This window comes from Serinus canaria, chromosome 3 (genome assembly GCF_022539315.1).
Source record: "Serinus canaria isolate serCan28SL12 chromosome 3, serCan2020, whole genome shotgun sequence".
In the NCBI taxonomy this organism is placed as follows: Eukaryota; Metazoa; Chordata; class Aves; order Passeriformes; family Fringillidae; genus Serinus; species Serinus canaria.
The window spans coordinates 12,019,497-12,047,468 of record NC_066316.1 but is presented as its reverse complement, the minus strand read 5'-3'; the positions used below and the strand labels follow the sequence as shown (position 1 = coordinate 12,047,468).

Here is a 27,972-nt window from a genome sequence, read left to right as displayed (position 1 = left end):
TCCTGATACTTGGCATGGTTTTCTTCAGTAATTCTAAAATTCCAAGTTTTTATATGTATAATGAAAATTGAAACTTTTGAAGGCTTTTGAGTGATTAGCCACTTGTCTTATTTAGTGTTGACAGAATACTGTAAATGATGAAGGAACACTGTCAATTTAATGGCTGCTCCATAAAGATTGGTTACTAATCTCAAAGAGTATTATTTTTGGCAGGGTATATTCCAGAGTTGCAGTAAGTTAAGGTGGGAGGAAACTGGTGGCTGCGGACATACTGCATCAATAATGGTCTGCACTTATTACTCATGGGGAATTTGTCAGGGGGTCTCATTGATCAGAAAACACACAGAGTAGTTCTTACCTGAAGGCTGTTTTAGACTTGTTTGTCCCTTCATGGGGAAAAAAAGCCCTTTGGACCTGGGGACTTTTACCTGAAGCAATGTTTTTCTGCTTCCTTTCCAACTGCTGCTAGATCAGCTGAAGTGCCGAGGATCCCCTGCAGTTAGGAGTGCTCAGCCTTTGCATGGCTTTGGTGCAAGCATGGGTTAGTATGGGCTGGTGTGCACTGTGTGCTTTCCTAAACAGCTGAACACAAGGCTGGGCAGGCACTGTCTGGACTCTTCTGGACCCTTCAAGATCAGAAGGACCTGGAATAGTGAAGAAGCTGAAAGTAGTGAAGAAGGAGCAGAGAAGTGAAAACAGGCTTTTGAATTTCTTGCGTATTTAATTAGTGGCTTTGGCATTTTTTATTCAGTTTAAAACCTGCTGACAATGTTTTAAGTAGCCTTAGGTTCTCTAAAAGTGTTGCAGGGGTGAGTGTGCCAAGCTCTCCACTGGTTTGGCAATGCAGTGAGTCTTGGCTTAGGAACACCAGATCATCATCTCTTCAGGAAATGTTGACTCCATACAGCACATCATACTGAGGTGTTGGTGCCTGGAGTTAGTATCCTTTCCACTTCTCTCACTTTGCCTGGCATCTGCTGCCTATTTCTACTTCTCTGGCTTCTTTAGCTTGCATTTTTTAGGTGCTTATCATTGTAGCAAGAACTTTGCTAAAGTAATTGATCTGCTCACTCAGCTGCCATGGCGTAGTGCCTTTGCTTGTGTAGTAGAAAACACTGCAAATGGAGAACATCTCTTTAGAGATAGATCAGTGGAAGTCAGGAGATGTTTGTTTGCTGTGGATTCCTGCTGCCTTTCTATAGACCCTGTAGTTGGCTTCAAGTGTAACTAGCAGCTAATTTCAGTAACAATCTAATGACTGCTAAGCATGATTTACAGAGTAGGAAAAGGTTCTTGAAGCATTTAGTTAGAAGTAGGATTCAATAATTTTGGACAGGATTCAATAATTTTTGGACAAATTTATTTTCCTCTAAGTGTAACTATCTCTTGTCATGTGTTTATAGCCAAATGTGAATGACACAAAAGGGATAAAAAACTGTAAATTTCCTTTGTGAGCAAATTTTTAACTAAGCTGGTTTTTGTTCAACTGAATTGAGAATGGATGTGACCTCTTTTAAATCTCTAAGACTTTGTAAGCTGTTCTCTAGGTACAAATAGCCCTCTGCCCCTCTAATTGTGGCTGCTTGTAACTGAATCATCATTCTGGTTACTTCATGACTAGAGAAGAATGCAGAAATACGTGGAGAGTACATCTTAGTCTAAATTATCAACATATTAAATGTATACAGGAGCTTTAAAAAACATGGAAACCAATCAAAAATAATATTAGTCCTACTTGGCCCCTCCTTGGCATGTAATTGAAATTTGAAGATAATCTTGAATTCTTTAAGTGTGGTTTTTTTTTTTGAAAGATTTTTTTCACTCTTGTTTATGATGAATATTGTTCTTTGGGCAAGAGGAGTCTGCTTGTATTTTTCAAATTCAGGGTCTTCAGATGATTAAATTTGACTTATAGTCTGAGGCAAGTATTGAACTGCTTTCCTTTCCACTTAATCACAGAAACCCTTAAGTGAGGATATTTAGGCCTGCTTTACTGGAGTCAGTTGTTTGTGTCTCTTTAGTTAATATTGCTTACATAACCTGTAATATCCCTGCAATGAATTTTCTTTTATTATCAGTATTTACCAAAAAATATCTCTCCCCCACAATTTAACAAGTGCGTATAACTCAATTTTTGTCCTGTAGGATCTGCTCGATACAATGCTCTGAATGTACCATTGCACAACAGAAGGAGTCAGGTAAGTGCTTCTTGTGCTTTCATCTGACTCTGCACAACTTTCTACACAGATGCTGGGTTAAACCCAGTCATTTTAGTACCTCAGATGGCAGGAGATAGAATATTATGACAATAGTAAGACAGGCTGAGAGCATTTCTGCCCACAGAGCCTCTGCACTTTTCAAGATCTTGTGTATATTCTTGTTACATCAAGGAGTCTTATTAAAGTTATATAAAATATTCTTTTACTGTGTCAACCTTCAGTAAGCTAGAAGGTGGAATGTTTCATTTTTAAAGCTGATTAAAACTACAGTAGTTCAGAGGTCTTTTGTTGGAAAAAGGTAGGTTTGGTATCCCGAATTCCTTTTCCCTCCAACTGAGCTTCTTTTAGTCACATCACTTGAGCTTTAGGGAATGTTTGCATTTGTAAACTGCACACTGGTGTGTGCACTAAACTGCTGTATTAGGTAACATTACTTGTCACCAGTCAGAGCCCTTTCAAGGAATAAACCATGTCACTTTGAGATCTCTGCACGGTTCATTTACATTCTGTGGATACTTCTTGCCAAAGCACCTCTTACTTGCAGCAGAATAACTCTTATATATTGAAATGGTTTTAGAAAACAGTTTCTGTTCACTGCTGTAATTTAATGAGATTCCTTGTGAGTGTTGTTTATTCAGTATTCAAAAATGAGCTTTGGCTTTTTGTGAGTGGCTGAATATTTTAAGGGTTTTTACAATAGCAAATCAGAAACCTTTATGAGAGTCAAAATTTTCCTGTGTTGTTACCGCTGAGGATGGACTCTACAGCACTGTGGGGTTTTTCTGTTTCCTTGTGTGTCTCAAGTCTTCAAGTTAGTGCATTCAGATGCTACAGCAGGAAGATTTAAAATAGTTGCTTTCTCCATTCTTCAGAAGAGCCTATAAAGAGACCTTTTTCCCAGTAATGTCTGCTGTGAGAACAGGTGACTTGCTGTTCAGTTTTGTGTTGGAAATAACCTAAATTTCAGGTTGTTGCTGCTGAGTTCCAAGAAAAATCTGAATGACTGCATGGAAACTCTTTCCTTTTGCTATTTTCTGCCAGCACTATGTCAGGCAGCCTCATGCTTCAAGATCTGCAGTCTTGAAAATACTCCAGGGCAGATTTTTATGACTGGCTTTGCTAGTGGAGGCAAAATGTTGTTGTATTAGCACAGGCTGTGGTGTAAAGGACAAGAAAACAGCAATGTGTGTGTGTTTCCCTTCCTTGCATGGCTAATTAACATACACAAGCTGAGTATAATCACTGCTTTAATTAATTGCCACCATCCCAGATCCATAATCAAGACTGACCTGATTTAACAGTCCATTGAAGCATTAAGAGTACATCTCTGAAGGATAAGTTATTCTTGGCTGAAATGTCACTATAACATTATTTTCTTCCCATAAATCCCAAAAGAGAATAGTTTTCTCTTCTCTTGAATTTATGTTCCATTCTAGATTAATGTCTTTGATACCTTCCTGCTGTACTAAAGCCACAGAACAGCCTTACTCATGAGCAGCATCTCAGCTCTGCCCAGGAGAATAAGAATTGAGTGTTCTTGGTTAAAGAAGCAGACACCTTTAATTCTGGGAGCAAGCATTGTTGTGTTTTACTAATTAAATAGAGGTTTCCTTGCAACCTTGAGCTGTTGTCAGCAATTAGTCTGTTGTTCTTTGGAATTTCAGACATGGTTTCTGTAATTGTGCTGACCTCTCAGTGTTTTTGTGGCTTGCAAGTTTGAAAAATGCAGCAGAGGCAAGCCATCACCAGTTGTGGGAAATAAAAAGATACTTTGTTGTCAGAGAACAATGTGCCCTTCTGTAGTTTATGAATAAAAATTATTAAAAATAATTGCTGTTACGTATTTTAGGCTGAAATAACAGGAAAGAAATTGCTGATAATGATTTTTTGTATCCAAACAGGGTTTTTTCTCATATTTAAATAGATCCATGTCAAACACAATCATTTTATATCTGTCTTTACAGCTGAAGCTGCGAGACCTTGCTGGCCAGGCCCTGGCTTTTGTCCAAGAACTTGTAACAGCTCTCCTGAACTTCCACACATACACTGAGCAGAAGGTACAGATCTTCCCCATTGATTCTGCAACAGACACAATATCACCCTTGAATCAGAAGGTAAAGTTTGCACACTTCAGCTACAAATATATTCTATTAGACTTAAGTGAGTGATAGATCTTAGTCAGGGAAAATTGCACCACCTTTACTGGAACGTTGTGAGTGTGTTCCTGAGAGCCAGCCCCTCCTGCATGAGACATCTTTTCTGCTCCATGAATTCTCTGAATGTGGATGAGGTGTAGCTGCAGAGAATAGATAATCCTTTTCTCCTGTGCCTCTGCTACAAGAGAAATATGATAATCAAATCAAAGCTTTGCTTTTTTAATTGCTAAATTGACGTGCATCTGTTGAAAGTTCAGCTGACTTGTTTTAAAATAATTATGCACAAATATTGCACTGCTGAGTAGAGCTTGTTTTAGTTAATGCACTGGGGCATAGGAGATGTTGAGACAGAATCTGGTCTTGAGTTTAAAGTGGTTAGCTGTAATATTATATAAAGAATAAAAGGGTAGACTTATATGAGGGAGAGAACCTGGACTCTGTTCCCTTATCAAAAAACAACTTTATAATCTGATTTTGGGCTGCTTGTGTGAAGATGTTTCCTGTAAGTGTTCTGAAGCTTCCAGTTTTTAAAGCATGTTGAAATTAATATGAGAAATCTGACTCATCTCTTTTGACACTATTCCATGGAAAGATTTTCTGAGAGTGTTATCCAGAGCTGTTGAGCTGCATGTTTTGACTTTGTTTTCCTATTCTGTGAACTGGAGAAAATAACTGTGCACAAGGATTTGTGTGGGGATGCATACATGTATGCTTTGGAACAAATTGCATTAAGATCAGAGTTGACTTCATAGTTTAAGGGGATCTGTGAGTATTTAAGTTGCAGGGAGGATTTGTGATTCAGTCTCTTCATTTCAGTTTAGTAGTTGCCAGGGCTCAGACTTAGGGTACTGAGGTGAGTTGTGGTTTGCATTGGTCAAGTGGCTGCAGTGCATGTGGTGTCAATGTTAACTGTGACAAAACTTTCCTGTTCTTTGGAAAACCTCCTATAACCTCTCTTCAGGTAACAAATATGTTTATGAAGGTGGTTATCCACCCACTAGAGAAATCCCTCTCTGTTTGCCTTCTCAGTTGTTTCAACTGATTTAGTCAAGAACACCCTTCTGCAGAGATTCAGCATAGTTTGAGAACATTTTCTTGCTCCTATCACCTAATGTACTCAGAATGGCATGTCCTTCCTGTGAAAATGATGTGGTTTAGTCTTCTTTAAGATTCTTTGGGGCAGGAGTGGTGTTTTTTTTTTATGTGACTGCATTCTCAGATACTACTGCAGTTTACACTAAAGCAATAAAAATCAGATTTCCTAGACATCTCTTCTCACAGATTTTTTTTCCCCTGACCTCCTAGTTAAAACTTCTTTATTGTTTTTCAGCACACCTGAAACAGGCAACTTAATCAGAACCATAATTTCATTTTCCTTTTCTTATAATTGAGTCTGATTCAGTAGTTCAGGCTTTGTTTTCATAATTATGTCTCTTGTAGTGTCTCCCATTGTGTATTCATGGCCTAATTCCCTCAATGCATGCTACTTCTCAGGGCTTTTGCTGTGACTTTCCAGTACTGAAGCATCTTTTATTGCTCACTGAAGCTGTAGTTGCTTCTGTATTTTTGATTAATTTATCTATTTGCTTGGCAAGTGTTCTCAGTGTTTTTTTTTTTTTTAATTTTACTTTTAGCTACTCCACCAAGTTGGTCAAAAATGTCCCCTTAATATGGTAGAGAAGATGAAACAAGTGTCAGGTAGTGGCTTAGCAGACTTGCACTGATTTATTTTTCCCCAACTCCAGGTCTTGTCTGGTGCTTTCAAGCTATTTTCCCCACCAAACACTCAAAGTAGATGTGGACAATTCCCTGCCAGGTTCAAGTATTCCTTTTCTCTTTAAGGGTTGGATTGCTGGGTTCTGCTGGGTCTACAGCATTATGCTGGATAATTCAAGTCCTCTCTCTTCCAACTCAAGCCAGGAGCATTCTGCATGTGTTATTTCTTCCTCCTTAGATTTAGGAATTTTCCCTAATTCCACCCAGGTTTGTGCATGCATGGATCAGAGCTTAGCATCTCACTCTTCTTGTTAACACTGTTACCACACTGTAATAATACAGGGAACAATTAAAATCTCTTGTACTCTCTTTGCCTGGGATCTTTACCTGCTCTTGTGGTGTAAATAATCAAAGGTGAAGGTATCTTTCTGTGGGGTAAAATAAAAGCCAGGATTGCTTTTGACTACCTGTATTAATTTGTGGAAGAAGCTTTTTGTGATACTGAGGTACCAAAATGGAAAGTTGATGGTGTTGTTGCATTTGATTGTGTGTAAGAGTACACCTTATGTTCTCAGGTCTGCTTTTTTGAAGGCAAAATTAACTGTAGGATTTAATGAAGCAATTTTTAGCAAAGTCAGGCAGGTCCATGGGGCCAAAGTTTTAGTTTTAGAAATAAGAATTCTCCTGTGGTCAGTTGGAGCTCCATGCTTTGCATTAGCATAAGCATGCTTTGACTCATGTTGACGACTGGGCTGGACACAGATGAAAAGACAAAAAAGCCACATCTCTTGCTCTCAGTTTGACTTGGGTTTAGTTCTTCAGTACTTTGCACAGCACAGCTTTGCAAATGTTTGTGCTGATGGACAAGGCTGGGAGGCAAACTCCTTTTGGGAAGAAGGTGGGATAGTTTATTCTGTGGCTAAATGGTGCATGGATCTAGCCTTAATTGGATGGAGTTGAGGAAGGAATGCAGGAATGTTTAAAACTGAAAGGCAAGGGTTTGGTGTGCTGTGCATGGCAGTTGAAATGAGACTGGATGCCCTGGCAAAGCCCTAGGTGTGGTTTTGCCTGGACTTCCAGTGCTTCTCACTTTCCCTCAGGGTGTGTTTTTGACTGTAGAAGAGGTTGCTGTACATCACTGGACTGTTGTGTCTCATTAGTGACATCTTGGGCATCGTTAAGGGGGACAGGGGCTTGGCCAAAACGTCCCTTTCAGTTGTTACCTTGGCAGAGTTGATAGGAGCTGTCTGCAAGCACCATTTTAAAACCTCTGTGTCCTCAGTTCTCACAGTATCTCCATGAAAACGCTTCCTATGTTCGCCCTCTGGAGGAAGGAATGCTGCACTTGTTTGAGAGCATCACGGAGGATACTGTGACAGTCCTGGTAAGATTTTCTCCTTTTAGTTCCCACAAAGATTTTTACAGAGCAAAAACACTTACCTGTTGTTTTTTCCTTTCAGGAAACAACTGTGAAATTGAAGGCCTTCTCAGAACATTTAGCTTCCTACTTAGGCTTTTTAAGAAAGATTCTTCCTTATCAGTTAAAAAGGTACCTTTCATTTGATAGATCAAATTTAAAGGCACTGTGTCAGGCATGCAGCACCATCATTACTCAAATATTAAGTCAAACCTTAAAATTCTCTGGCCTCTGCTGTCTTAAAAGGCTGAACTCTTCTTTGTTTTCTTTTGGTTTTGCTTGGTTGTTTTTTTTTTTTGCATGTTGTTTTCTAAACCTTGAGATTAGATCCAGTTTTTTAGAGGGATTAGGATTAAAACCATGTATTTTAAAGCTCCTCCACACACACCCTCCCTCACAGATGAGACTTTAAAAATAATGAAGCTTTTATTAAAGTTTCTTAATGTTATTTAATAGCATTGATACTATTCAGGTGTGATACACTGTAACTGTTAATGCCTTGAGCTTCTCTGAGCGTTATTCATCAATCAGTAAATGTAGCAATGTAGTAAAACTTGGCTAGGTCTACATCCCTTCTGCTGGGAAAATCTTTGTTCCTGAGTTGATTGAAGGGAGATGAATTATAGGTACAAAGAACTGCTTTAAGAGAGGGCTTGCACTAAGGAAGGAAAAAAAAACTTGATTTATGCCTCTTTTTTTATACCTGTTCTCGTGCTCCTAAGGAATCAAAAAGAGAATTTATGTAGTAGAGGCAAAAGTCTTCAAACTTAAATTGCTGCAATCAGTTCCTTGCTGTGAGAGTAAGTCATTCCTGGCTTGTGACAGAAACACCTGGGAGTGGCCATGCACACAGTAATTTTCATGTATTGCTAAGTTCCTCTGCTGTGTTGGCCTTTCTAAAATCAATTCCTGGTCTGTTGTTGCTTTGGATTGGGGAGGTAGAGAACACCTATATGCTCTAAAACTCATGAGCTTGTTATTTTTAAAACAATTGCTTGCTTTTAAAAAAATAATTCATATATTCCTAGTTTGGAAGAAGAGTGTGAGTCTTCTCTTTGCACAGCTGCTTTAAGAGCTAGAAATATGGAGCTGCACGGAGACATGAAAAGGTTGACTGCAGTCTTTGAGAAGCTCCACACATATGTCAGTCTTCTGGCCTTACCAAGTAAGTGTCAGTCCTGGCTTGGCTGGCTACCCTGTGACTGGTTTTCTGTGGGTTTTTATAGTAGGATTGACAGTGTGCCTTTTGTCACCTCTTAATTATGAAATGGTTAATAAACTATCTTTTCTTACTAATCATCACTTCCAGCCCCTCGTTTTTGTAAGGCTGTTACAACTGTCATGTTAATAAATATAAAATAAAATGAATTAAATGAGGTAAAGCTTTTGTGTGTATGTGTGTGGGGAAACTGTCTCCAAATGCATCCTGTAAATAGCAGTAGGAAAATGGTTATTTTATAGCTTCAGGTTATTTCAATCTTCACTCTTTAGAAAGGCCCAGATTGTCTTTCCTACAGATGTGAGCATGCCTTTCTGTATGTGTGGTTTTTGAGACCAACACAATTGATATTTATGAAATCTAATAAAGACTGGGGGACTTGAAAGGGACTAAACTAGGGACTAAAACTAGGGACTTTACTTGCCTGCTCTGCCAGAATTGAATACATGTATATTTGATATTGAAGGGGAAATTTAAGTAATTTAATCTATCATGACTCATACTCCATGCTAATGGTTCTAGGAGGTGGAAACTGAATTATTTTCAAAGCTAACTTTTTTCATTCATGTACAAATCTTAGTTTTGTGGTTTTCCTTCTTATGTGTTACTCTTAGGTACAAGACCAGAAGGACTCCTTAGGACAAATTACAACTTTGTGTTTACGAACATTGCTGCAAGTCTTCATGGATTCCATGACATTTTAAAAGGTGAGAGTTGGGAATGTTGTCTTGTTTCAGCTCTGCTGCTTTCTTGTTTAGCTATAACAGTGCTGAATGTATTGTATGTGATAAATCTGGTTTGTTTTACATTTACAAGCTAAGAAACTAAACCTCCTAACCACTTGTTTTAGACATTCATGCATGGTTTTCATTCCTCCATTCTCTTACCTTTGTTCCTCAGAGCTGCTGGATTATTTAATTGTGGCTCTCCAGATTTTCCTGAGCAGCATCACTTTGCTTTCTGAGCTTCATTGCTCTCCTGAAACTAGCACACAGAATGGAATGCTGTGAAATGTACATATTTTCCATTTTCCTTTGCTTATGTAGCATTGACCTAGAACCTGCCTTCAAAGTGGAATTATTCCTTCCTATTTTTAGGGTGATGACAATTTTTAACATGAATAAATAGACAAAGGTTACAAAGAAGTCTGAGTTTGAAACTTGGCTTCTTCTGGAAAATGGTTTACCTTGCTCTTATCAGAACAACATGGATATGTTATGTTTTTAGTGAAGGGGTATTTGGTTAAAACTCAGAATTTTGAATCTGTTTCTGGGGAGAAAATAATCCATAGAGATGAACTGGATTTTTACTATTCAGCTGTTTAAACATTAAGCTTTCATAATTTTAAGCAAAATTGGGTTTTTTTCCTAATAGCGTGAGAAGTATGGCCCCATTTTGCAGAGTCCTTGTTTTAAAGAAAAAAAGAAGATATTAAAGATTGTACCTCACACAAAATAAGACCCTAAACCATGAGTTTTGTAGCATAGATAAATTTAAAATACTTTCTACCTCTTAATCTGGTCACTATAATGTAAAGTCAATCCAATTTATACTTTAAAGGAAATACAGAAAATAGAAGTAGAATTCATTAGCTATCAACAGAAATGTTCTTTTTAATATCTCACATTCCCATACTCCAGAATATTTAATTTCTCTCTTCTTTCTCAATCCCAACTGATTTTGAACTTTTTAAGATTACTTCAGATTACAGTTTGTGGTGGTGATGAGCTGGGATTTCTCTATTCTGTAGCAATAGTACTCTGTTTTAAAATAGGTGCACATATTCACTTGTCAGGCAATTACTTCTTTTTTAAATTTGGCCACATTGAGAATGTTCTTACATGATAAATACTTGATTCTTTTTAAATTTTGGTGTTGTTGAAATTAATATATTTAGGCTAAAATGCTTTTGTGAGTGACTGTCAAAAAGTTTTTTATTCTTAATTTGGCATAAATGTGCTTTTCATTTTCCAGATATTTCCAAGCACTATAGTCAGAAAGCTGCTTTAGAACAGGAAGTTCCAACTGCCACACAGAAACTCATAACTACAAATGACTGCATTTTATCCTCTGTCGCTGCTTTAACAAATGGAGCGGGCAAGGTAATGGATAGTTTTGTTTCAAACTTGTGCAGATTTTTAAGGAACAAAGATCAACTTAGCTGGATGATTTAGAAAATCTCTGTGTGCCTCTGCTGTTAGTAATCTGTAGTGTCATGTTGATTCTTGAGTTATTTTCAGGCTATGAGTTAAAAACAACTGAGTGATAAAAGTAGATCCTGTGAAGAGGATGTTTTGTGTTAGGAAGGTCTCAGTTACATGGAAGAGCCTGCAGCTTGTTTCAAAGTCTTGTTAAAAAGTCCAGCTTCACTAAATACTTGTCTTTTCAAAGATTAACTGCTCCAATGACTCCTGCTGGTTAATTCAAAGAGCCACTTCTCTTGATGTGTCTAGATGGCCTCGTTCTTCAGCAACAACTTGGATCACTTCAGCACCTCGCTGAGCTATGGCCCTAAGGGAGGGGCAGAGTTCATCAGCCCTCTCTCAGCTGAGTGCATGCTGCAGTACAAGAAGAAGGCAGCTGCTTATGTGAAGTCCTTGAAGAAGGTTTGTTAAGGGCACAGAGGAAACACTATTCTCTTGATGGTTATGCCAAGGAGAACACAAACTAAGGGTTTGCAGGGTTTGGGATGGAAGAGATTGTCTGAGTGACAGGTTTTGGCTGAGGAAGTGGAACCCTCAGTGCTACTGAAACCTTTAGAGAGTGTAGTTGCCCTCACAACTGAGGGTATGTGCCACTTTGCCATTACCCATTTCCCCAAATTATTTCTGTGCCAAGACTCTAAGGAGAAGAGGGTGGCTGCTTGTGTAAATTTCCTCCTGTATTCACCAGGAATATGGAGTGAATGAAAACATATTCTTACCCTTGCCTTCACTGGAAGACATAGGGGGGGAAAAAAAAGGAAGTACCCTGGAGAAAATGTGCTGAACCAAAGGATTGAATGCAGTCAGATCTCCCTGTTGCCTCCATGAAAATGAACAATTAGGTGATGTGCTTAGCAGTTGTTACTAAATCACTTTACTGCAGTTTGTGAAGAGTACCTTAAGATGCCTTAGATCATTAATTAACACTCAGAGTTTTCTGAGCACTTTTTAATCACCTGTACCTTTTGGGGCAGTATTTCTTGAGAGCTCAAACCATTTTTTTCCTACTGCCCTTTAAGCACTTGGAACATGGGGTTTTTTTCCTTTTACTAAATTAAGGACAGTAGTAAGAAAATAGAAGCAGAGCACGTGTTCTGATCTAGTGTGTAACATGTTTTGAGAGGGGTTTTTTGATTCTTCTGCAGCCTTGTGCAGATTCAGTGCCTTATGAAGAGGCTTTAGCCAATCGCAGAGTTCTCCTGAGTTCTACAGAAAGCAGGGAAGGTCTTGCACAACAGGTATTGTACTAACATGTAAGGCAGTGTATTTTGGAAAGGTAAACTTGTATCAAAGTCTCCAGTTTATGTCTGGGGTCATTTGTGGGTGTATATGAATATGCTGAACTTTAAAATTAGACTGTAGATGTCTTGTAGAGTTTTGAAAGTAAAACCCTTGCCAGGCTGGGTTATCTGCAGAATGTACATGGAGGTAGATGTAGGAGCCAGGATTATGCCGTTGTTACCTTCTTTTGGAAATACAAGAAGTCAGGTAATCTTTAATAATTAAAATAAATGCAAAATAAAGACAGGAATAAAGCATGCTGAAGGATTAATTTTTAATGTTGTGTACTGATTTGAGTCCTCTTTTGGACTGTGCAGGAATCATTTGCACTGGTTAAGAGCACTGATTATTTTTTCAGTTAGAGTAATAGATTAGAGTTTCTATCTTCCAGTATGCATATATATATATTAATTTTTTTCTGGAAGGTGAAGCAGGATGGGTAACATGGTATCTAAAAGGCCTACACAGTTTGTCCATTGCTTCATGTGCATGAGAATAACTAATTAATACTGGCACTTCATTCGCTTGTATACTCAGCTGTGCTTGACTCATTGTTATTGAACTGTTACAGAAACAAATACTTTGAATTTTTTTTTGTAGTTACCAATATTCTAAGTGTATTAGTAGGAGTGAAGTGAATTTCAGCAGAAATGTGCAGTGATTAGATGTGTTCTCTTCCATAGCTGTTTTCTTACCTGGACAAAGTGGGTGGTTCTGTCTGTGTGAGGTGGGACAGCTGGGCGGAGACAGTTTGTCTTTCTAGCATAGAAAAAGGTAGTGATAGTTCCATCTTTCAAGTGTTTATAAAATTCTTCCCTGCTTTGGTTTTTCTCCTAGTACAATGTTGCCAGTTTTATAAGCTGTGCATGTTTCAAACTAATTAAATTGTGTGGCCATTTTTGACAAAGAACCACAGCTAAGCTCACAGCTCAGAACAGTGGTTGTTTACCTGCTGCACTTTGTTAGCTCACTTATGTAATGGTTTAAAATAATACTGTCCTCAAACGTTTCCTGTGTGGGGTTTTTTTCCTCCTGGGTTCAATAACCTGGACTGCAAACTTTCCCTCCTAAAGGTCCAGCAGAGTTTGGAGAAAATTGCAAAACTTGAACAAGAAAAAGAGCACTGGATGTTGGAGGCTCAGCTGGCTAAAATTAAGCTAGAGAAAGAAAACCAAAAACTGAAGAACTCTCTTAGTGGACATTTAACTGAAACTATCCAGGAGCATTCAGTTCTGCCAAATATAACAGAACAAAAGAAGGAAATCACAGAAAAGAGTCTGAGGGAACCTATTAAGAGCACCAGTCTGGTAAGTGACCTTTTCCTTCAATAGAGAAAAATCCACTTTCTTTAGTAGCAGTGCTGTTTGATCAGTGGAACACTGAAAATGAAAGCCTTTTGACTGTATTGAAAAGCATTCACTCTTGGGGTCCTTGTATTTGCAAAGCTGCTTGCAAATTCTTTCTGCAGAGTTGGACACTTTCTGGATTTTGAGACTTTGTTTGCTGTCTTTAGTGTTGTGAAGATATTTTTGTAGTTCTGTCCATGTGTAACTGAGGGGGAAATAATAGGTTAACCTCCCTGTTTGTCTGCAGTTAGGAAACTTTGCAAGTGGTGTGTATCTCGGGTTGGGCCTGTGTTTCCAATACTTTTATTCATCTCTAGGAATGTTAAAGCAAATGGGAGTAGGTAGGTAATGTTTGTCAATGGCTTTGAAGACTTACTGGGGTCAGTTTGGATTCAGCAATTGCTTTTGGATGTAGCATGCATTCTTTCCTTGCTCTTCTTGTGCTGGTAAATGGCTTTTTCCTGTTTACTAACATATTTAGAATGAATTGGCCTTTCCCCTGAATTCCACCTCTGAAGTGGCATAGTGGTATTAACAGGAATGTCATCTGTAAGAAATAATAAATCCACTCAGCATTCAATAGAATTTTTTTTTTCCTCCCTGCTTTTCCTGCAAGATAAAAGTAACCAATGGATTGTTTTGAAAGCCCCAGTTCTGAAGTACACTGGCATCTTAAGTTTTTGATCCTCTATTTGATTCCTTAGGAGTTTGATGAGAATGTTACTCATGGGTCAACATATTGTATGAATGTTTCCCATAAATACAAATCTCTAGTCCTGTTGAGATCAAGGGGTAAAAGCCCCTTAGATTCTCTGGGAAGATATCCTTTCATGAAACCAGGTATTGGCTTACACTGCTCCTGTAGAGTTTTTTCAGTGCTTACTAGTCAGAGGGGAAAGGAAGGAATTTGGAAGGTATTCAGGAAATCCAGGTTGACTTTCCTTCCTCTGAAACATGACAAGTAATGTTTCAGTGTGCTAACATGGCTCTGAATTAGTTTCATATGATCAGCAGTTGCATAACCATAGGAGCCCAGCTGCATCTTGTTGCTTTTATTGCCTTTTCCCTGTGTACTTCCTAAAACAAGAGATACATTTTTGAGACTTGCTGTCAGGTTTAATTCTGTTCAAGGCACTCATGCAACCTATTCTTGTTTATGTTACAGGTGGAAGTACTTAAATTTCTTTTCAGTTTGAATGGTTGCAAGATTGTTTAAATTCAAAGTCCTTCTATGACTGAAACCAAAATGCAGCTATGCTATCTATTTTTTTGCAGTTTCTCATTAAGTGTATTTTCTTCCTTGTTCTAGATTGGAATGTTGACTGTAACTACTGATAATGAAAAGGTAATATGTTTTAAACATTAGTAAAGTCCATCTGTTAAATACTTCAATTCTGATTCTGCTAAACTTATTCCACTGGTCTAATTACTAAGAATACTCCTGTATAATGGCAATGGTCAAATTTCTGAAATCCATCTGTTCTTTAATTTTCTTCTTCTGTTAGTGGACTGTTATTTGGCCCTTGTAAGCCTTTTGGAGCAGTGTGAACTGGAGTCAGGGTCTGCTCTCTGTAATTTGAGGAAGGCACTGGTCATTGTGGGAATCTATAAAATCAGAGGGTTTTGGGAAAGCTGCAAAAGGCAGGCCTGAGAGACAGCAGAAGTGTGATTGGAGCTAAGCAGTAGCCATGAGATTGGTCAGCAGAAAAATTGTGTAAAAAGTAGAAAAGCAAGGACAAATAGAACAGTGTTCCTTGTATTAGCAAATGTCTAGGATAACTCCCAAAGCTGCAGAAAAGTTTATCTAGTGAGATGTTAGGAAGTTCTAAGCTTAATAATGGAGCTCTGTGCGTTGTTTGAAGGCTTACAAGCAGGTATTGTATTCAAAATAAGCAAGCATTGTTTTAACTGAAGGTACATGTGCTTATAGTGGTTGGATGGAAGCACTGTCAATGTGCTTTTGCTTTGTGTGAATGGTCAAAAAAGTTATAAAGTAAGTTGTGACATGAAGTTCTTTGTCTGCTGCCTGGGATATGAGCTGCTGGCATCTTCCCATTGTCATAACCATGTACTGAGGCTGATGCTGGAAAATAAAACAGCTCAAGGCACGTTCCACAGCAGTCCTGTCCTGTTTGTGATTTGTACAGAGCCTCTGGCCAGAGATAGTCTGGCTGGGCCTCAGGTGCCCAAAACTGTATCCCAAGCCTCCATTCTTAACCCTGGGGGAAGAGCTCAAGCTGCATAAAAAACCCTGGCTGCAGTGCCTGGGCTACAAAGCGCAGATCACACTGAAACCTTGAGCCAGCCCTCAGAATAAATGTTAACTTTTCATTTAGCCCTGCTATAATGTAACACTTGCTCCAGCAGGAACTCCTGAGAGTCAGGTTCACTGCCTTCCCTTTTCTGATATCACAGGGAAGGGATGTGTAGTTTTGTTCACTCCTCCTTCTGAGAGTGTGATTAAAAAGGGGTAGGGGGCTAGATAATAACTCATATAAGTCCTTAAAGGCTTCTGCACAGTGCAGAACTTAAAGAACTTTTGAAATGACAAATCATGTGAAAGCTGACCCCAGTGGGTTAGTTGGGGTTTTTTAATTTTTTTCTTTTCTTTTTTAATTTCAAATGTCTAAAAAAACTTCTGGAACATGCACCATTAGTAATGGTTGTGACTTTTGTTTGCTTCTGAAATACAGTTATGTGAAGGAATTCTTCCTTGTTGGGAAGAGACAGTTTTCATTTAGGTGAAAGCTGTTCACTTCTGGATCTTCATCAGACACTAGATATATTAAAGCAAGTTAAATTCTTACCTTTTCAGTCACCTCTTTGTTCTGTAAGGAAATCTGACATTAAGAGTCCCCATCAGAGTGACAAGTTGCAGTGTGGCCTGCTGTAATTCTTCTGTTGTGTTTGGGGAATTTGATACTTTTTGATAGAGCAGCCAGGGCTCAGAAGGAAAGAAGAAGTCTGTATGGAGGCAGTGTTGTGGTTCAGTTTTTCAGTCTACTAGACATAAATGTTGTCTGCTCAAACTTTTCTTTGCCAGGCTCCAGATGCTGAGTCTCGTGAAGACCTGATCAAAACTCACTACATGGCCAGGATAGCAGAACTGACCTCTCACCTGCAGCTTGCTGACAGCAAATCAGTGCACTTCCATGCTGAGGTGAGCATGCAGGCAAGGACAGTAAATCTCTTTTTGAACTTCCCACAGGCAAGTGCTATGAGAGTGAATTTCAATATATGGAGCATAACGTTTTATAAAAATCTGTTCCTGGAATATTTTTGATTGTGGTCTGGCATGCATAAAAACAGATACTGTAAAAGAGCTTTTTATGTTTAATAAATCCTTTGGTAGCCTTGTCTTGGCTGTATTAAGAAGTATAATGTGTGTCATGTATAGGTTTGTTCACATAAGCTGAAGCAGCTGGCTTTAGTTACCAAGGAAGTTTTGACTTAATTTTATAGTGATGCTGATGTCATTCAAAAATATTTGAGTGTATTATGAAGTGATGGAAACAGCTCTCCTGAGAAAATTGGCTCTTAGGCATAAGTTATAAGTTATACTGCAGGAATGAACAAGATGATTCATTGTATCTATGGTTTCCTTTTCATTTCAAGTCATGAGGGAACTTTTCTTGAAAGTAGTGGCTGTTTTGATTTGTGTAATAAATGATGCAGAATACACTAAAGCTCCAGGTTAACAGAGCAAATCCTCTTACATATTTTTTTAATGGAAGATGGCATAGTATGGAGGAACCATCTTTTCTGTGATATTTTGAGCCTTGTATGAAGTGAGTTGTTTGTATTGCTTTTTACTTATGAGAAGTTTTGTAGCAGTTACATGAAAAATATGATATTTAGAGGATTGGCAATATGGCAGCTCTGTAAAATGAAACATTTCATGTCAACTATTCCACTGCCTCTGCATTTAAAAATGTGCACAAGCTCTGAGTTTCTTGAAATCCAAGTATCACAGATGGAAAAGTCCAAAGCAAGCACTTAAGGATGCCAGCAGGCAATACAGAGGAAGTGACTTTTGTCCCTTGTACCCTCCCTGTCCTGTTCCTGGTAGTGTCGAGCACTTGCCAAAAGACTTTCTCTGGCAGAGAAGTCCAAGGAATCGCTCACGGAAGAGTTGAAGCTCGCCAGTCAAAACATCACCAGATTACAGGCAAGTAAATTGTTCTGTAATGGAATAGATGCATTTTGTAATCATGTGTAAGGGGGAGTTGGAACAGAAAAATGACAACCATCTAGCCTGGCCATGCCATTACTAGGTCCTGTGTTGTGGAATATAAAAGCTCCAGTGGTATGTGGAGAAGAGCCTTGAATAATACACTTTAAATCCCAGGTAGAAAGTTGAAGTAGAGCATGCTTCCAAGAGAAGGTTATATTGGCCAAACCTGTGTGTTTTAGCCCTTTTGATGTCAAGGATTTTCATGAAAATGAGAGAGTTGTAATGCCAGAAGGGGTGGTGGTTTGACTGATTCCAGATGAAATAAGGAATTTTTAATCCTTTCTTGCATCTGGGTCTGAAGGTTTTAAAAAATGCCAGGTTGATTTGTTTTTATTTTAATAATAGGTGCCTTAATATTAAGCAGAGATAGTTTTGGGGTAATCTTTAAGAAACTGTTGTTAACAAAAATCAACTCTTATGCCATCCTGTGAATGTCCTGTCCCTTTGACCTTCTCCTCCACACAGCTGAGAAAGAAGCCGGTAGTACAATAAAGTATAATTAAATCCACAATTCATAAATTCCTTAGTGTTTTCTTTACACTTACTTCATATCATTATTGCTCATCTGTCTGTGATGGTGGGTACCAAAATTGCTCCATACAGGCTGTGAATATAAAGTTAGAAGCTTTGAGCTGTCTTACCATGAACAATCCTTTTTAAACACTTTTTTGATTTGCTCCTTTAAGAAATTCCACAATAGATGTTGAACTTGGCATGAGATGTTAATTTCATTTTAAACTTCCTATGAAAAGGTAGCAGGCACACCCCATTAGTATGTTTAGTAGTCTACATAGTACGGAATAATAGACTAGTTGAGGTTGGAAGGGTCCTCTGAAGGAGATTTGTCCCCTCCTTTGGTCAGAGCAGAGAGTTCAGATCAAGCTGTGGAACTGGGTGTTTCCTATACAGCCATGCTGGTCTTCTGCCCCAGTCACTCCATGTCTTAGGCATTGGATTGTTCCTTGTTCTGTCCTTGATCATTCAGCTTTCCTGGGCCCCTGTAACTTCCAGGGCAGTTTTACCTGGCACCTTTCCAAGCAGACCTTGAAAGAAGCCAGAATCTACTCCTATTGAGTTTAGAGTTGCTGCAATTCTACTATTCATCTTGCTTCCCTCAGGATCCTGAATGCCCCTAACTCATGGTAGCTGCAGCCAAGGCTGCCCTTGGCTTTCACGTCCCTGACCAGCTTTTCCTTATTTGTGAGAAACAGGTCCAGCAGGGAGCATATCTTGGTCCCACTGATCACTGGTATCAAGAAGTTCTATGCAACACTCAAGACAACTCAGTTGCTTGTGTTCCACCTTGCTGCCCTTCCAGGATGTGCCAGAGTACTTAAAATCCCTAATGAGGATCAGGGTCTGTGGTGGGAGATTTTTATCTGCTTGCAGCAGATGCCTTTCATATCACCCTGTTGTTCTCCTGCTGATGAGATTTATTAGTCCTCAAGCCACTTCTTCACACAGAGCATGATTTCTTCCCTTCTGTCCTTCCTAAAGTGTGTTTATCCCTTCATTTCTGTGTTCTAGCCATGCACACTATCCCCTCATGTCTGTGTAATCCCAGAGAGATCATAGCTCTCTCTAGCTGCATGTGGAGTGATGGTTCCTTCAGCTTTGGATGCCTTGTGTGTTCTTGTGCAGGCCATGCTTTAACCCCATAAACATTACTTGTTTCCTGGCTAGAAGCACTGGTGGAAAACTTAGCTGTTACCCTTTTATGTAAGCCATAAAAAGTGGGGAAAAAATCTAAAGGAAACAACACAAAAATAAAGGGAACAAACCATGCATGGGACTTCAGGTAAAAGTAGCTGCTGACTTCCTTTCATAAAACAGGGTTTTTTAGCTGAATTGCACACACTCAGCATCAAAAATGGAGCTGACTAAGTGGAGGTGGAAGTGTGCTGCTTTGCCAGGTATCACTAATACTGAGCCAGGGCCTCTGGTTGTTTAATTTTCCCTTAGGATGAATTGATGACGACAAAGAGAAGCTACGAGGACCAGTTAAGCATGATGAGTGACCACCTGTGCAGCATGAATGAAACCTTGACTAAGCAAAGGGAAGAGATTGATACACTAAAGATGACCAGTAAGGTGAGCTGGCAGTGCTGGCACAGGTCCCTGGCTGCAGCTGGGGCTGGGAGGGTTACATTTGGTGTTCCTGCAGCATTGCCCTTGGACAAACCAGCTCACAAGCTGCAATTCTTACTCTGAGCCAGTTGGAAAGAAAACTCCAAACTTGTTCCTTCATGTTTCAGTGAAGAAAAAAAATCTTGCTAAACATACATGTGGGGAAAAGAACAAGCCAAGCTCTTCATGTCACTGCTTCACGCTAGGTTCTCAAAGTGTACCCTCTGGTTTCAGATCACTGTTTTTTTGTTTAAATATGGTGAAAATGGAGCTATTTGTAAACCCAGCTGTTGAGGCTGGGTGGTTATCATGAAGTGTACCTTCTGCACTCCTTTTGGTTGCAGCATACTCTGTCCTTGGCAGCTGCTCTCTTTCTCTGTTTTGTTTCCATATTCTACATCATCTGTCCCTCGTGTAGGAACGAAAAAGTTGCCACTTGTATTCTTCCGTGAGCTTGAAATGCACACTTAAATTCTTTACCAGGCAAGGAGTCTACCCTTGTCAGAAACAGATTTTTTTACTTACCTAATGATGAAAAATACAGAAGTCTGCTTTTTTTGAGCAGCCAGTGATTAAACCATGGTATATCCTATTCTGATGCTTCTAGGGAGGAACAGATGTTGTGAAGGCCTTTGTTCTTCACTTATCTGACTGTGAAACAAAGAAATTATCATTATTCTCCTTATTTCTGGGATGCATGGAAGCAGGTGTCACTGAAGGATTAAAAAAGAAAAATAATAAATAAATTTCATGTTCTGATTAAAGATCCCATGATGGTGATTTTTTTTTTTTTTTTTTTTTTAGAATAAACTGTTCCCCCTGCTTTTCTTCAGATTTCTGAGTGTTTTAACTTGGCATTGTATTCTTTAAAATTACTTTGTGGTGTTTAAGCCATTGTGTTTCCAGGGGGAAGCTCTTGGCTGCATACTGATCGTGGCACTTCATGTTTTTATAAAATGTTTTCTGCAATGTCTCACTTGCCATACTTGTAAGACTTGAATTGGTACTCTGTCTGTAAGGACCTCAGAACCTCACAACAGAAGCCACACAGGTTTTCAGATGTTACCAAATGCAGAAGGGGATTCAGTTGGAATCCAAGTGATGCAGTTAAAGCCCTTATCACTTGGAGAGAGTTGTTGGTTAGATTCAAAACAAATGTTATCTTCAGGAAATAGGAAGACTGAGAATTGCCAGCAAGTAACTATTGCACAAAACTTTATTTTAAGCTCCACATTTCCTTTGTGGAATTACTGAAGGTCAAGTGTGAGTTGGCTAGCTGTGGAGCAAACTCTGTTCTGAACTAGGAATAATCTGTACAACCTGAATTGAAATAAAATTCATTTTGGGAAAAAACCCAGTGTGGTGGGGGATTGGTCTTTAATTTCATACAATTATTCTATAAGAAGTTATTTGGAGTAGCACATGAAGGTGGATTTTGATTTCACTTGCCTTAACTGCCCTTACAATATTAGTGGTATTAATACAATTGAATGTCTTGGGATGTCCCTCAAATGTCATTTGCAAGTTTCAGTTGTAAGTAAGGCACTGTTGTGCTTATTTGAGATATCTGGTACTTGCCTTTCTTGTGCTTAGAGAAATAGAGGAATTTTCAGAGCATATGGTTACAATCTGTCAAACTTAGAAGTCTGTGGAGTGTTTATTTTCAGTCTGACTGTAGCTTGTTTGCTGTAGGCATAAATTATTAGACATCAGATTTTGTATGTTACCTGTCTAGATTTCCTTGCCTGAATGATAATGTTCTCTTTGCTTGTTTCTTGTTGCAGGGAAATTCTAAAAAGAACAAAAATCGATAGTTTACAGCTGAGTCTTTGGAAGCTGCTGCTGCACAGGATGCAGATAGTGACCATTCATTATCCAGTTCCTGTTTGTTCCAGGAAGCTGAGGCTGGTTTTGGGTCTAGTAAAAACTGAATTAGGGCTGTAAATGGCTTGAAAATGTTTAGAACTTGTAAGAGATAAAACAGAACTTAATGTTGGCTCTAAACCAGGAAATACACACTCTGTGGATAATTTATATAGTAATTACCTTCAGTTTTTACTGTGCACTTTTTAAAACCAGATGTTGATTTCATGTAACAACTTCAGATTTTGTATATTTTCAAATATGTTTCTGCATTAACAAATTTGGATTGGTGCAGTAGGTGTCTGTTTTTGAGTTCTACATTTAATGGTCAGCACATGTACATTCCATTACTTGTTAATAACAGTTTAAAAATGAGTTTGGAGACTTTTTTTGGCCATGCAAGCTGTGCAGTTACTGTAAATGTATTACTCCTGTTCTCAGCCCTCTAGAATTAATTGGAATTGTGGCTTGAAATTATTTTTACAAATTCACCAAGTAAATGGGATCATTGTTAGACTGCAACAGTGGAAACCTCTCCTGCTTGTATTTGGCACTTTGGATTTGGAGGTGAAGAGCACAAATTGAATTGGGCTACTTCAGTGAAATTGCTTTAAGGCATTTCTGTAACATTTTGTTTACACATGTATGTATATATATATGTATTGGTTGAAATAGCTGTTTAAGGCTAGAGGAAACTGTGATTGTCATTTGCCCCAAAGGAGTGAAAGAATGTGTGTAGAATAGATCAGCTTACTGTGCTCTCTTGCAGTAAAGAAGAATATGAAATATGTAGAAGATTTAAGCACTGAACTTGCAAAAAGTCTTCATGGAATTGAGTTGTGATGGATTCACTGGGGGGTGCACATGGCTTTTCCTGTGTTTTCAGAAGTTTGTGAACTTTGGGCCTCTCCTAAGGTTTTTTTTTGGGTTTTTTTTTTTGTTTTTGTTTTGTTTGTTTGGGGTTTTGTTTGTTTGTTTGTTTTTTTCCCCGGTGAAGTTAAATATCACAAGTTTTCACAGCATTGATTTGTTGTTGGGGGTGGGGTTTGTTGGTTTTGGGTTGGATTTTTGTTTCGTTGGTTTTTTGGTTGTGGGGTTTTTTTGTGATTTTTTTTTGTTTTTGTTTTTTTGTGGGGGTTTTTTTGGTGGTTTTTTTTTTTGTTTGTTTGTTTGTTTTGTATTAAATCAGATGCTGTGCTGCTCCACATTTTTTACACCAGTCTTCTGTTCCATAATTTCCATTATGGCACTTATTTGTCCCATGGGGGTTTACTCTGATATCAGATGTGCTGAAATGTATTATCAGTATGTAATAATAAAATCAACCACATGAAACCAGCTGGACTTTTTCGTTCCTTCTGGCTGTGCCCAGGCTGCAGAGTGTGGCATTGTGGTGGGGGGTTCCAGCTGCTGCTGGTGGGATACTGACACCAGTCTAGGTGCTTTCAGTGCTCCTCTTTGTTCTGATAGTTTTTCCTTTCAGAAATGCAAAATACAAGTGGTTGTAAAGGGGAGAGGAGATGGGGAGAGCAGATATAGCTTCAACTGTTTCATTCAGGGTTGGCAAGCTAATTGCTTTCTTCCAATTCTTTTGGAGCTGCCTTTTCTGAGAACTTCCATCTTGCACTGAAGGTACTAATCCAGTTATTTTAATTCTCTGAATCAAATGACTGAACTGACACTACTTTTACTGATATTACTTTTCATATGTTGCTGCCTTTAGAAAAAGATTTTGCTTAGGCCATTTTTTTACATGTCTGAATAAAAAGAGTGTGTGTTTAGAATTTGCATTGAAAAATCAAATGCATGTTCAGTGTATACCCCAATATCCAAGCTGGAATTATGTAGAGTGTACTGGCATTTAGGTACAATTCCAATGTACATCAGTTTGTCAGCATTTTTTTCTTTGCAGTGTTGTTTGGGAATGTATTTGGGTGTCCCCCTCACCAAGCAATAACCATGCTAAAGAAGAGACAATTCTAATCACTTAAGCTGCCTTCAGTTTTTCAAGGAAATGTTTTGAGTAAGTTCTAGACAGCTGTAAACTATCAATACCCAAAAGTAAAATCTGGCAAAAGAAACTTAAATCAGTGTTTTGTGTGCTGCTGTAGTAGTGTTGTATGGGGCCACAGGATATTACATTGAACTCAGTGGCATTAGAAACTGCATCAAGTGGAAGCACCAACTCCTTGTGCTTGTTATCTGCTAACCAGGTGATGCTGAATCTTCCTCAATGTCTCAAATGCTGTTAAATGCCAAAATCCTACTGCACAAGGCTTTGCTGTTAAAAAGTTGAAGACTTGTTTCAACATTGCAGCAAAAAATTCATCTTTGAGGCAAAGTTTTCCAGAAAAATAATTTTGAACTACTTTGTTTGCAATGGTATATGCAGAGTATCATGGAATGTGCAAAATCTGGGCAAGGAGATTTTACTAATGGAATTAATCTTCAGAAATGTACAGTGTGAATGCCTTTGAGGTGGTTAACTGGGGAAACCAGTGAGAAAGTGTTGTAAAGTTTAAGAACCTTCAGCACAGCACAGTGTAAAACCAGGGGTAAAGAAAAGCCTGAATGTCAGTTATCTTTTTTAAGGACAGTTCACTATGACACACAAGTTTTAAAGCATTTTTTGAGTGCTTAATTAATTTCTCCATAATGTTGAGTGCCTCATGAATAATCTCTCATTCTCAGGCTTAAGTGGCTAATTCTGAAAATCACTATATTAATGGTTTAAATTGGATTTTCAAAAAATCTTTGAGCTTTGTTTTAAAGCTATACTAACATGTTTAGGGCTTTCAAAATGTTCAGCTGCCCTAGATTTCTGAAAGCACATCCCCTGCAACTATTCTGGGTGTTCAAAATAAATATTTGCTGCAATCAGGCATTAATTTAACTTCAAGATTGCCCTCTTAAGAACCACTCCTTCATCAGTTTGAAACTGCCCAAGAAGCACCAAATCCATTGTCTATTTTAAAAGGCCTTAAGCTCCTGGAGGTCAGAGGTTTCCCTGCCTGAAAACTGAACTCCTAAACCAGGAATCTTAGGCTGGTGTCATAAGCTGTGCTAGGTGCTGCATCTCTTTGCTGTTTGAACAATGATTATTTTGAATTGCCACATCTCTGATTTCAACAGCATCAGCTGAAGTGTTGGTTCAAAGTTGGTGGTGTTTGCCATGCCTTTTGTTAATCCCTTCAGCTTCATTCTGAACCAGTTCAGCATTTCATGGCATGATGAAATGTGCCAGATCTTCTCCCTGCACGTGAAATATCCAGGCTGGAACAGTTTTTTTCCTACCTTTGGCCACTTATATGGTTATTTTCCCTTTTTCCCAAGCCAGCTTAATTTCTAATTCGTATTTATAATCCTGCTGCTCCACCTGCCCTCCCTTCCCTTGCTGGCAGATGAGGTTTTGGTGTGAAGGACTTTGGCCCAGCATGTTTCCTGGGTGCTGACTTCACTGTTCAGCCGTGCTTCCTATACTCCCAAAACCAGATCTGCTCTGACCTGCAAGGCATCACTTGCAAACAGGAAAGGAGATTAACTTTGTATCCACATACTGCCTATCAGGACAAGGGAAAAGTTATTTACTGGCTTGGCTGAGGAGTGGCAAGGCTGTGGGGTTTTTTTAATAGTGTAAATCCTATGATATATTCAGCTTTGGAGAACCACCTGGCCCTGTAAATTAGGCAAACCTGTTGTTTAATACAGTCTGTATGTAAGGTAATTTGAGAGCACTATCTTAGCAACAGTAGGGTCATAATAAAAACAAACCTTAGTACAGTAAAAAATTGTAATTGCTGCCAGAGGTCTGATTACTTCCTCCCAGGAAGGCTGGATGCTGCTCTAAGAATGCTTGTTGTGTCTCACTCTGCCTTTCCTGCCTCTGTCACTACCTGCAGTATTGCTCGGCTGTGTATTCAATCCACGTTGGTTTAGACAGGGCATTTTTGCCCGAATTCCTGAATGTTTATTTTATTCACAGAGTTAAAAACTTCCTTTAAGTGCAGTTGTGCCTGCAGTGCTGCCAGTCTGGTTCCAGAGCGGGTCAGGGAAGAGCTTTGGGGACCTCTGTAAGGCTGGAGCTGTGAGCTGCAGCACATGGAAACTGACCTGGGGCAGCTCTCATTGTCTGCTCTGCTCTGTGTGCAGGCAGCTGCAGACACGTCAGTGCTCATTCAGAATCACCCATCTCCTTACACAGGCAAATCCTCCAATTGCTGCAATGCTGAGCTGCAAAAAAACCCCAAGTGTGTGATTCTCCTTGGGTTTAACTTGCAGGGCAGACACCCCACTAACAGCCCTAAAAGAATTCTGGTTTTAAACCTCTTACATGGAAATTGCAGAGATAGCAGTAGGAAGCACAATTTATCTGTTTTAGCACTGATTCACCCTGTGAGTCAAAACTTTCTAAGCTGATGAGGACTTAACTAATGAAGAAGCCTTTGAACCCCAGGCCTGGTGTCAAAGCTGTAGTTACAGTCTCCCCTAAACAGCACAGCTTTGTCCTGAGAAGAGTTAAACCCACAAAGCTTAAGAGTCCAAGTCATTCCCAGTTATTTTAGGCACTAGGGATTCTTTCATGAATTTTCTTGGCACCTAGTCAATGGTGGCATGGAGCTTGCTGCAGGCTCTGTGTCTATCAAGTCCTTTGCTTCTGAAATGAGTGTGAGAACACCTTACCCTGCCAAACACTCCCCTTTCTGCCTCCTCATCCTTGCCTGCTCTCCCTTAAAGCTTCAACTTTCTTTTCTCTTGGATTTAAAAGCCTTCAGTTTGGGCTTGGGTAGTGAATGCAGAACACTGTGTCCAAGACAGATTATTTTAATGGAGTTATGAGGTTGAAAAGGTCTGAACTGACAATTCCAGTGCAGCTTCATTAACTGCAGCCCTTGGCACAGGGAACAGCTGTAATCCTGGAACTGGTGCTGCTCCTCTTCTGTGCATAGTGACATTCAAATTGTCTGTAGCATGTGCAGGGTTGGACAGAAAATGTGAACCTGGAGAGGGGACAATCAACTTGACCAAAAGCTTCTTTTGAAATCTGGAAAGTCTGGTTTATTTTTAGTCCAAACAAGCAGGCAAGAACAAGCTTAGAGAAGCTTGTTAGAAGAAGCTGGTTAGAGAAGCTTAGAGAAGCTTAGGTTATTGTTCTAGCCCATGAGCTCAGGAACATTTGAAGCCAATTTCTCACAATATGCTAAATTTCTATAACTAATTTATATGTAATAAATGTACATCATTTAAACAGTGAATATACTAAACTTGTAAGTTTTTAATAGCAATTGTATTCAGTGAAAGATGGATTCCTTTAACCTGAGGAGAATTTGACTTTTCAAAACAAAATACATCTTTGTTAGAATGAACTTTTGTAGAAATTTCTTGCTAAAATAAAAGCAAAGCAGCAGAGGAAAGAGTTAAAATAAGAGTTAGAAACAAGTGGTTTTCTGTCTCTATTTACAAATATTTGGTTCTAGCCAGATATGAACTGACAGGTTTCACTTTTGATAAAATAGTCCTAGACAGTAAACATTTTATAAACAGGCAATACACTAAAAATCATGCTAAGATCAATTTAAATATAGTCAGCAATGTAAACTGAATTTGTTGGTGTTGTAAAATGTTGGATGAGTTTTATAACTGCCTTTAGCAACATATAATACTGTATCTTTATGTGAAATGCTCTTCAAAATGTATTTACAGGAGAAATAACTTTTAATAGTTGTAATTTGTCCTGCATATACTCTTCATCAAAGTCAAATTTTTTTAAGGAACTTTAAATCTCTGTATCAGGTTTTTTTTTTTTTCTCTGATGCTTGAGTTTATATTGCAGTGAATTATTTTGGAAGAGAAAATTATAGCAGAATTTACTGGAGAAGAACAGTCTTGTCTTGAAAGTGTGTACACTTGCCTCAGCAAAGGAGAACCTGATCTATTTTTAGATATGCATGCTTTGATAAGGAGATATGAGACATTATTACCCTTCCCACTTGAAAACCATTAGGAAGAGCTAATGTGGAAGCTAAACAGGAAAAAAGCGTCAGTGAATGTTGTGAGTCCATGAGAGTTTGAAGGACTCATTTTGGAGTATGTAGAAAATGTTAGCAATAATTTCCATTTTTCTGGAATTCTGGCAAAACAGGAGGTATTGATCCACTGGTTCCCTCTGCTAAGAGGTTGAGTGTGTCCTGGG

The 27,972-nt window shown here is 38.7% G+C and overlaps 1 protein-coding gene across 2 annotated transcripts in view; it reads left to right on the top strand.

Annotated features, from left to right (window-relative positions):
• PPP1R21 (protein phosphatase 1 regulatory subunit 21) overlaps nt 1–23,120 on the top strand; it is a 32,028-nt gene extending 8,908 nt beyond the window's left edge. The window contains exons 8-23 of one of the 2 annotated variants that reach the window (XM_050972443.1): nt 470–541; nt 2,146–2,198; nt 4,184–4,333; nt 7,374–7,475; nt 7,552–7,640; nt 8,537–8,673; nt 9,342–9,434; nt 10,702–10,829; nt 11,181–11,333; nt 12,077–12,169; nt 13,286–13,519; nt 14,868–14,903; nt 16,602–16,718; nt 17,628–17,726; nt 19,755–19,883; nt 21,704–23,120. In XM_050972443.1, the coding sequence (XP_050828400.1) occupies nt 470–541; nt 2,146–2,198; nt 4,184–4,333; nt 7,374–7,475; nt 7,552–7,640; nt 8,537–8,673; nt 9,342–9,434; nt 10,702–10,829; nt 11,181–11,333; nt 12,077–12,169; nt 13,286–13,519; nt 14,868–14,903; nt 16,602–16,718; nt 17,628–17,726; nt 19,755–19,883; nt 21,704–21,733 (1,715 nt within the window). In that variant the 3' untranslated portion in view covers nt 21,734–23,120. The remainder of the gene's footprint in view (nt 1–469; nt 542–2,145; nt 2,199–4,183; nt 4,334–7,373; nt 7,476–7,551; nt 7,641–8,536; nt 8,674–9,341; nt 9,435–10,701; nt 10,830–11,180; nt 11,334–12,076; nt 12,170–13,285; nt 13,520–14,867; nt 14,904–16,601; nt 16,719–17,627; nt 17,727–19,754; nt 19,884–21,703) is intronic. The other variant, XM_009093677.4, reaches the window with a different exon arrangement.
• Nucleotides 23,121–27,972: the final 4,852 nt, after the last annotated feature.